The 10,467-nt window shown below is 48.2% G+C and overlaps 1 protein-coding gene across 1 annotated transcript; it reads right to left on the minus strand.

Annotated features, from left to right (window-relative positions):
* Window positions 1-1,240: 1,240 nt before the first annotated feature.
* Window positions 1,241-10,207, minus strand: LOC144100841 (uncharacterized). Its single transcript, XM_077633729.1, has 4 exons — window positions 9,116-10,207; window positions 7,577-7,743; window positions 5,183-5,432; window positions 1,241-3,423 (listed from the first exon to the last, which is right to left on the minus strand). Exons 1-4 carry the CDS (start codon window positions 9,425-9,427, stop codon window positions 3,283-3,285), a joined length of 870 nt encoding a protein of 289 aa, XP_077489855.1. The 5' UTR covers window positions 9,428-10,207; the 3' UTR covers window positions 1,241-3,282.
* Window positions 10,208-10,467: the final 260 nt, after the last annotated feature.

The following is a 10,467-nucleotide window of genomic DNA, read 5'->3' on the forward strand; positions in this document are numbered from 1 at the left end:
AGAGATGAAAAAAAAAACTACTTTTGCTGGTATTTATGTGGCGCCATAAACTATGAGCTGTTATTTTTCAGAAATTGCACGCGCGATATACAGGGTGTCCACGCTAACTTTAGCCAAGCTTTAAAAATATGCCGCTAAGACGACGCGACCAAGTGTATGTTGCCAGCTATTGCATGGAGCAACTCGCGCCATTTTTTTCGTTGTATTTAATTACATACTTGGTCGAGATTAATTAACTTCGCAAGCAACGAAGATGGGCGAACAAGTCCAATTAGAAAATTGTAGAATGGTCCGCAAAACGTCCCATTGGACGTTTCTAACTTCCATCTATTTACTCATCGGCTTTGCTTTCTGCAGATGCCCGCGAAATACAAAAAGAAAATACCACGTGATATGCCCGCTTGCGCACCGCTATTGCAGTGCTCTGAAACGTTCCGCGTAGGAACGAACAGATCATTTAGCCTGGTGCGCTGCTGCTTAAAAAAAGGTGAGAGGGCTGCGACGCAGGCGCCGACTGCGCTGTTTACGAGAGCACAAGCGATAAGGATTGTGTCTGATTGTCGCTATCAAGCGCCACAAGGGAATTGCATACCGTTTGCCTATATCGCACAGCCAGCTGCTGCGTCGCTGCCCTGTCACCTTTTAAGCGACAGCACACCGTGCTAAATGTTCTGTTCGTTCCTACGCAGAACGCTTGAGAGCACTGCAATCGTGGCGCGCAAGCGGGCATGTCACGCGGTTAGCTAATTACTCTAGACTAATTATGAAATTAAGCACAATACAAAAAAAACAGTGTGAGTTGCGCCATGCAATAGCCAGCAACATGCATTTGGTCGCGTCCGCGGCATATAAGTCTGGCAAAGTTAGCGTGGACGCCCTGTATAAGCACCGTCAGTACAATTAAGCGACAAAAACATACTTGTAACAATATATGGACCACCAGCAGGAAGTTTCATGCATTTCTTTTTCTTACGATCCTTTTTTCTTGCGTTGATAAGAAAAGACTTGGTGACGTTTGTGGGGGTGATTTTATTCGGCTCTAATTTCAGTTTATCAGCTTGGCAAGAGCTCAGTCTCTTATTCAAGACCCATTACATATCATAAGAATACTATTCAGCTACCTACGAGAATTACGACTATAGTTCGTCAACGTTGATTTATTTCTAACTATTCATATATGGGTTGACTTATATCTACAGCGCGTAAACAATTGCAGATCTGTTTATCAGAAAATATTGCCTTGGAATTCCGTTAGGTTTCGTCAGGGCGTATAAGGCGTCTCTTAGTCGTTTGTAGTAAATAAATACTGCCTATGATTTGTGATTGCTATAGCTCGGTAGATAAGCGGGTCAAGCGAGTCGTCGTTCTACGTCATCCATCGTCATCAGCTTTGGTGCCTCATGCGGCATGGACGTAGGGCGAGTTTTTGAGTGGTAGTAGTAAATTATTTTATTAAAGTAATAATAAAAAGGAAGCATAAGATTTTTGCTAGGCCCTGGCATCTACCATCGATAATGAAGTACCTGAGCTAGGCAACGGAAATAAAGGAAAGCAGGCAAAATTGAAAAATAAATGAAAGAGGTGAGGGGACAGATAGAAAGGATAGGGGGAGAGGTAACATGCACAAATAATCTATTTACAAATAATACATATATACAGGTTGCACGCGTGTGAACAGCATAAAGGAAAGAAGAAGCGCACAACACTATGTATACTACGCGTTTTTTATGCAGGTAAGTAGCATCGTGGGCGTTTCTGCTTTGGACAGCAATACGCCATACCCGCAGTCTACATCGTCGGGAGCAGCGACCAATGGCAGAGCAGCACATGAAACCAAATTAACCTTTACAAAGGCGGCCCCAGCACAAACTTTATTGCAGTACCTCTATGCCTTCCTCCTTCTGACCTAATACAGCGAGAGCTGGAGTGCCGTTATTACTCGAAATCGTCCTATAGGCCTCATTGGCGGGAATCTCAAGGCGGCCAGTAGCCTTGGAGCGCCACTTGTCTTGCAGCAAGAGTTTTGCACTCTCTTCGCCAGCCCTCGGTCACAGTTGTTCAGTGACGTCACTGCATCTTCCGATCCAAAATATCCACTCGGCGTTTGCGTGTTGCACAATTGTTATAAATGCATGACGAATCACTGCCTTGAAAGAAAGCGCCATACAGCTAAGCATGGGTAAAGCTCGCTGAACACAGAAATTCCTTTGCGTAATGATCAGTTGGACACGTAGGTTTGTGTGCAGAAGAATCACTTATCCGTTTTATTCGTTTTATAACACACCAAAAACCGCAGTTATGTGCAGGAATACTTAAAGTGGCAAGCATGCGCTTTGAAAGAATTTGCACACAATGGGAGCGCAGATTCGCCTTTCATTCCAATTCATGAACCAAGTGGAGTTTTGGGCCAGTTGGCGATTCATCATGTGCAGGTCCTCGTTTGTCTCGCGCTAAGCCTACCTTCTTGAATAGTTGAGGCGGCAAATGTGGTAAAGCATTGCCGTTGGCAGCGATGGCAGGGATGCCTAGTCGCATTGGCCGTACGGTCGCAGTTACCGCATTTACCGTGCGGTGGTGCTAAAGCGGTCTAATGATACGTAATTTTATACAGGTTTGGACTAATAAATTGGATGCGAGTAGAGGTATGGGGCCCTTACACGGGGCATGGCAGGGATGCCTAGTCACATTCGCCGTACGGTCGCAGTTACCGCATTTACCGTGCGGTGGTGCTAAAGCGGTCTAATGATAAGTAATTTTATACAGGTTTGGACTAATAAACTGGATGCGAGTAGATGTATGGGGCCCTTACACGAGGCATGGCAGGGATGTCAAGTCACATTCGCCGTACGGTCGCAGTTGCCGTAGTTACCGCATTTACCGTGCGGTGGTGCTAAAGCGGTCTAATATGATACGTAATTATATACAGGTTTGGACTAATAAATTGGATGCGAGTGGAGGTATGGCGCCCTTACACGAGGCATGTAATACATATTTTGTAATAACGATTACCGTAAAAAAATTGAAAAACAATATCTCCAGTAGTAAAAGGAAGAACAATCTGGCGATTATTCAAGGACTATGCTTTGCACTTGTGAGCGGGAAAGGAGATAGGAAAACGAGAAACTAAATTTTAAAGAAGGAAGGCTTATGAGATAAGGCGCAGATTATTTGCAAAGAAGCGACCTTCCTGAAATGCCGAAACTTGCGAGTTTTATGATAAGAAAAAGAAAACATAATGAAGGGACCGCGTCTCGTTAGGCCCCCGGAAATGGAGGAGGCCGCCTAGCTTTCAGGCTTAGCCACCGGGCCGGGTGACGACATTGAGGAGCCTGTCGCTGGCGGCGGACTCTGGGTTAGGTTGGAGGGCGGGGACTCGACCATTGACGAGTGCTCCCTGGAGAAGATGTCCAGGGCCGGCTCCACCTGCGCGATGCATTCGCAGTGGTATACTGGTAAATTAAGGGTATTGACTGGCAGCGATGGGAGGAGAACAGAGAAAGTTTATTATCTTCATGAACAAAATAGTCGTACTGCCAAAGAGACGCACGCCGAACTTGCCTGCACCGTATCATCTCACAGACATGCACACACAACAGACTGTCATGTAGGCTAGCTACTCACGGCTGTCCCGCAGACGTTAAAAGCAAAGACGCTAATAGTTTTTCTTATAGTAGCTCATTATCAGAGGGAGGAAATATGTCCCTGTCTTCGTACCTGTGTGGTTTACCCTAACGGCGACCTTAACATAGCGGTTGGTTTTTCGCGAGACGCAAAAAATACGAGAAATACACTACGCCCGAAATACCAACTGCGGGAACGTGAACTATCCGTTAATCCTTTCATTTTCATCATAACTGCTAAAAAAAAAACTTGAGGACGCTTAACCTATTATTAAGAGCACAATAGCATTAGAGATAATCACCCCCCGCCCCCACTGAAGGACTCCTTCTATTTCATAAATTCATAGATAGTGGAGAGTCCACATACCGCTTATGGCGTAGTAGTGCACCGGTTAAGCGATGCGCCTTTGCCCCGGCTGGTGCAAACGTAGCCACCGATGGGGCTTAAGGGACCCATGCTTTGCTCTTCTCGCGAGTTCCTGTAAGTCTCATCTTTGTAAAGGTGGTTTTCAAGAAGGCTGTATCTCTCGACCAGTGAGCTGATGCACAGTGCCACGGTGGGCAAGTGTCAATTGCATTGAATTGGAATTAATTTCACTGGCACCTGACAGATGAGCAATCCGGTTTTTCGTGACACGGACTGACGGACGCCGGCTGCTCTCGTGAAGATATCGCATTTATACAACAAACAGGTTTCTGGAGAATAAGACGACTAGGACGAGTAGGCTGCACAAGGAGTAGAAGAAAGAGAGGAAGATCACTTGAAGGTTATGAATGCAAGAATCGAAAACGAGAATTTCAGGGAATTATCAGAGAAAGAGATCAAGTAGACACCATAAGCGAATAGCTGAGGCTCAGATTTAAACACCTTGCTTCATAAGGAACATCGGAGGAACTGCGTCAGCTGCTGCTTCCTCCTTTTTATACCCCTTGTTCGCTCAAGACACCACCAACATTAAATTTCTATGGTAGTCTTCCTCCATCCCGTGTGCTGGTGCTCTTTTCCAGTTTTTGCATCCCGTTCTAGGGAAGCCGTTCAGCGAGCGACGCAGGCAGCAGGGCTAGTTGGTGGCTTATAACATTGGCTCATCTTTGCAGCGCACATAAAACCCCTGGACAGAGCAAAACCAGGCAACACAGACGCTGGCGTGCCTCTGGGGTGTCCGTGGTGTGGTGCCTCCTCGCGTCCGTGGCGTCAACTCTTTCTCTCTCTCTCTTATGTCTTATGTGTTTTATGTGCGCTGGAAAGCATAGTCATAGCGTTATAACGATTTCAGCACCGCCACATTTACAACTCGAGAAGAAAGCGGCCATTGCCAAGTAAAGAAGTCGACATCAGGACGTCGAGGTCAACCGGCTTGCGAGTGCCTGTAGAATGAGATCACCGGCTTCTAGCAGCTGCAAGTCCACTGACCGCGACGTCATGACAACAGGTGGACGTCATGGGTTTAATTGGAGGCCTTGATTCTAGGGGGTGTTTGTCTCATCGTGCTTGAGTTTTATGACAATACAGCGTCTCACCAAGTGGTCTATTGCTGCGCCCTGTAAGATGTGTGGCATACCTTCGGCACCTCGCCGACGTAGCGCGTCGAGCGGTTGGAGCGCTGCGAGCTCCTGGAGTCCGTGGACGGCCTCCGGATGAGGAGGGCGGGGACGGCGGGCCGCTCCGAGGACGACGCGCTCTTGGCCGTCGAGATTAGAGAGCGCTGTAGGGAGTCCCGCCTCGAAGGGGGCTTCGAGCCGCCCTCCGTCGCCGACTTGTTGATGGAGCTGCGGCGACGCTTCGACTTCTTCTTGAGGCCGCTCAGCTGACTGCGGTGAAAGAAACGAAGACGCATGCGGGGTATTTAAGTTCAAGGTAGATGGCAAGAAAACTCAAACGTATATCGGCGGCGTCCAAGAGTCAGCTGGCGCGACGGACTTAACAAATCTGCTCGCATAACGTTTGCGCAGCAGTTATATCATCGTTATCAGCCTGGCTACGCCCACTGTAGGGCAAATGACTATCACATAAATGTTCAATCAACCCTGCCCTGGGCATGCTGCCGCCATCCTATCCCCCAAACTTCTTAATCTCATCCACCCACCTAACTTTCTGCCGCCCCCTGCTACGCTTGCCATTCTTGGAATCCATTCCATTACTTTTAAGGACCATCTTCCCTTTACGTGCCCTGCCCACGCCCATTCATTTCTCTTGATTTCGACTAGGATGCCATTAGCTTGCGTTTGTTCCCTGACCAGCAGTAATATAAAACATGAATAATGGCGAGGTCATTGGGGGGTACGCGCCTTTGGCTTGTAGTGCGCACCATTTGGCTGACGATTGCGCCAATTTTAGATTACGCGAATGATCGGCTCAATAAAGAGTGCACGAAAACCATCGATTAAATGACTTACTACTACACGCCGTTGCACTACATCGGTACATGATGAACGCCCTGTAGTGAGGGGCTTTTAGGTTCGCCCACTGGAGGCTTATACGGAGCGAAACGTTATTGCACGGTGCTAGACTAAGCAGTAGTCTTTATACTTTTTACGAGTATTTTTGTTGTGTGCGTTTTGTATTTCAATTTGATTTGTGGATTTTCAGTGTGCGTCAAATCACTGCCCGCACTGACACAGAAATATACCAGTGACGACCCGAAGGCCGACAAGAGCAACATTTTAACAAGAAATACTGTGATTTCTAAAGCGTCAGATGTGGTGAACCAATTGAATGATGCTACCCGAGTTATCTGATACCTTAGACAATGAGTCATGAGTGTTTTACAATGTAATGTTTTTTAAGGATTGTTTGGAGATTCTATCCATGACAAACACTTGGGTGTCTTTGATATCGATATTTCAATTCTCCTCTAGTATTCGCAATTTTACAGGGAGAGCGTAATATTGCGATTATAATGAGCAATCGCATTATAACGATTACGACTGGCTATATAATTACAATTCCCTAGATTCCAGTACACGTTCAGTGGCAGCGGCAGTTGTTCTCGCTCGGTATCGTCATGTTCGCATGCAGTCTATTTCTTACCTTGGCGCTTAAGGACGAGTAGTAGCGGTAAGTGTTTAATAAAAATAATAGTAAAATGGAAGTTAAAAGATTTTTGCTAACCCCGGCATCTGCCATCACTGTGGCGGCGGCACCTGAGCTGGGGCAGTTTGAAGAAGTGAAATGAAAGAGCTGAGGGGACAGCAAGAAAGGACACAGGGAGTGGTCATATATACACTATTTACAAAGGGAAACAAAAAAATTGTCCAGGATGTGCGCATGTGCAGTCAAGAAAAAAAAAATAAAAATAAAAACACGCGCACAACACATTGCACATAACAGCTGGGGTGGGGTGCCCAGCTGGTATTCGTCCGATGTAGTTCACGCGGAGCGTTCGGTCACTGCGCGTCACTACCTGGCTCAAAACAGTCGGGACGTCAAGCCCGTCTGTTTGAGGAATGCACATAGGCTCACCAAGGTTCGTTCACGGGTGCGCGCACTGCCCTGCGGCCACAATAGCGTCTTGAGCGAGTCTGAGAGTATGCCCAGCGCCCTGTAGGCCGCGTAAGAACGAGCACCGTTACTAATATTTCCAAAAGAGGTTTGTGATGAAAGGAAAGGGCACAATAAATGTCACTTTTCGGTGACCACCTCTACCGCGCCGTTACGGAAGCTATGAAGGAGGGAGTCAAAGAAGAAAGAGGTGCTGTAATGGAGGGTACCGGAATTCAGACCATCTGAGATCTCTAACGTGAACTGATATCGCACAGCACACAGGCTCCTTTTGCATTTAGCCTTCGCTGCCTGGTTGAACAGGGCTCCTCCGGCTCAGTAGCCTTGCGATCTAAGCACTCAGCCACCGCGGCGGATCACCCTTTGTGCGCAGCCGCCATGCGGGGAGATACTCATTCGGAATAGCAAAGTATTATTGCTCGGGAGCCCGCAGAAAGGAATGCACTGCGCCTACCTGGAGTCGGCGGGTGTCGTGTCCGAGGGCTTGCTCGTGGCGCCGTCTGCAGCGCGCCCTTTCTTGTCGGGCTCTGCCTTCGCAGCTGACTTCGATTCAGCCTTGGTCTCGGCGATTCCTTCCGTCGCTGCTCCACCGGGCGGGGACGAAACGGTTTCAGCACCGGCCTTGGGAACAGACAGAAGTGGCAAAGCGGATTCTGAAGCAGTCGTTGGGTTACTAATCCACAACCGATCTCGTCCACTTGTATTGTTAATATACTTTAACGTGTCGGGGCTGTAGGCTGACAGTGGGGATTAATTTTTCGGGCTGCTTGGGGTCCAGTATCATGCAATCTCACTTCGGATCACGAGTGTTTGCAGCCCTTGCAGATGAGTATCGTATTGAAAATTTAGTCAGGACAACTAGAACGCAAAAGCTGTCAGCGAAAACTGAAGATCTGTCGTTACAAAAGTAACGAATGTGCCTGGTCGTTTCTGGAAGTTTTAGATAACTCGTTTCAAACGCAAAGCGCGCACTGTCACCCAGCAGCTACATCCCCACTACACTCCCCTGGCTTGGGGAATGACTACCCCTGTTCACCCACCCAGTAAAAGCAGTTTGGGGGGGTTCAACGTCCTAAAACGACTCAGGCTATGAGGGACGCCGTAGTGAAGGGCTCAGGAAATTGCGTCCCCCTGGGGTTCTTAACGTGCACTGATTTCGCACGGTACACGGGCCTCTAGAATTTTGCGTTGAAATTCGACCGCCGCTGCCGGAATCGAACCCACGTCTTTCGGGTCAGCAGCCGAGCGCCATAACCATTGAGCCACGGCGGCGGCTCAGTAAAAACAGTTTGTGAAGTTAAAGCATCAAATTAATCATCGATGGTTAGTCCAAAGCTCTTCCAGCTTTCTCGCATGAGGTTTCATCATCCGGCCAATTTTTGTTTGCCCTTTAACTTTATACTGACCGAAATCCTCTCCCCCCCATGTAGCTCTGATTCACGATGAAATTAATGCAAGGCTCATTGATCATCTGATATTCTCTCAGTCATCACCGCGCCAGTCGTCCGCTCAATCGTCCACCGCATGCTTCGCTTTCTTCGTTCTCTCTTCAAGCAGCTGTAGTCTGGAACGGCCTACCCTATGGCATCGTCGCATCGCTTCATCTGCTTTCCAAGAACGTGTAACTGATCATATTCTACGCTAAACAATCATCGCCGTTTGTTTTCTTATATTCAAGCGTAATCCCACCCCTTATCTAGCACCCCCTTGAATGGAGGCCTTTAAGGAAATGAAACTGAACCGAACTGAATGACGGCGCGAAAGATTAAGCTTCAAGATTCTTTTTGAAACAGAAGTAAGACGGGAGTGCATCGGCAAGTCAGCTGGCCAGCCAATGGGGCTGAAATGGAATTGAATTAAAGGCGGAGGTCACAATTAACATGACCTCAAGCACCTGAACGTGCCATCATATAGTGAAACAGGACCCTTCCGAGGAACCCAATATACGGCAACACTATGACATGGTCCTCACAGTTAACACAAGGCCACTTACCGCCGGTATCGTTTTAGCAGCTGGTGGTGCAGTAGACGTTCTGCCCTCGGCAATGCCCGCCGGCGCCTGGAGGACCCTGTCCGGACTGGTCTGCACCGCGCTGTCCTTGCGACTGACGCCCGCCGCCGAGACGGAGTCCGCGGTGCTGGGCAGCTTGGCGCTGGGCTCGCCCGCTGTCATGGTCTCCTGGTCACGCATCTGGCGCACGCGGCGCATTCGCCGCAGGAGCACCCACACCAGCACGGCCACTAGCGCGGCGCAGACCGTGAACAGGACGAAGGAGATCGTGTCGTGGATCGGGTCGACGTCCATGATGAAGATCGCGGCTCCGCTCACGGCACTCGTTCGAAGGAAATGAAGCGTCTGGCTCCGTCGACGGCCACTTCTTCTTGGTCGGCACCCTCGTGCGGAAGGGCGCGTGCTTCCAGTCGGTGCGTGTCTTATTCGGCTTCTTTTCTTTTTCGATCGATTTCTATAACTAGAAGTGCGCCTTAACGAGAATCGCAGTCCTGCATCACTTGCTCTGAACCTGCCCTGAAATACGACCAACCAGAATCTGGCATGCGGAAGCAAAGGGTTCGAACTGTGTAAGTTTCGATGTTCGTGGAGGCAGAGGACTCATATCACCGCTCTGTATTTGGCTTCGTTTTGTGATCTTAGGCAACAATTAATATGCACTATATTAAAAAAATACGTTAAGTACAGCCAGTTTGCCAACTTGCACCTGCAGGTGCGCGCTCTGTAGGCTCTTGAACCTTTTTCCCTGAGTACGATATACGAACCTGTTTATCGTCTCAATATTATTATTACTAATGCTGTCGTGTACTGTACCACTCATGTAAGACCCCATTTAAGGGTCTTGGCATTGCGAAGAGATTGCAAAACATAATTAAAGAAAACCTGTCAGCTCAAACGCTCAACTTGCAGAACAGTGTTTTTTAATTAGGCCATATAAACACTTATATTAAGGCAACGGGACAGTAAAGTGAAACTGCAGCTTCGATTACGCGGTGAATAGAAAGCAAGGGAAAAGAAGGCGCGAGATTAACAGCTGACCGTGGACGCGGTCACGGTGTTTTATCATGTGACGAGAAGCACGTCTCAGGAGCATCTGTTAGTGATGTGCGCACGTATGTGCGCAGAACATGGACAGGGTGTGCTACACATTGCAAATTTTCCGAAAGACCGGTGTAAGGCAGTGTTTGGGAGGACATATTCATCGTCGATGCGACACTCCATACAAAGGAGTGCCGTCCTGCAGTGGGCGTAGTCTGACTGATGATGATGATGATGACCTTCCATCTGCACTCAACCTTTCTATTTCCACGAGAAGAACATCCCGTTTCTTCCTG

This window comes from Amblyomma americanum, chromosome 8, assembly GCF_052857255.1.
Source record: "Amblyomma americanum isolate KBUSLIRL-KWMA chromosome 8, ASM5285725v1, whole genome shotgun sequence".
Lineage (NCBI taxonomy): Eukaryota > Metazoa > Arthropoda > Arachnida > Ixodida > Ixodidae > Amblyomma > Amblyomma americanum.

What these genes read in the sequence shown, in the direction of transcription:
- LOC144100841 (XM_077633729.1), bottom strand. Translation starts at nt 9,427, where the DNA reads ATGGACGTCGACCCGATCCACGACACGATCTCCTTCGTCCTGTTCACG. An exon ending in CTGCTAAAACGATACCGGCG is followed by an intron (nt 7,744 to 9,115) that starts GTAAGTGGCCTT and finishes TCTGTTCCCAAG; the next exon opens with GCCGGTGCTGAAACCGTTTC. An exon ending in ACGTCGGCGAGGTGCCGAAG is followed by an intron (nt 3,424 to 5,182) that starts GTATGCCACACA and finishes TGCATCGCGCAG; the next exon opens with GTGGAGCCGGCCCTGGACAT.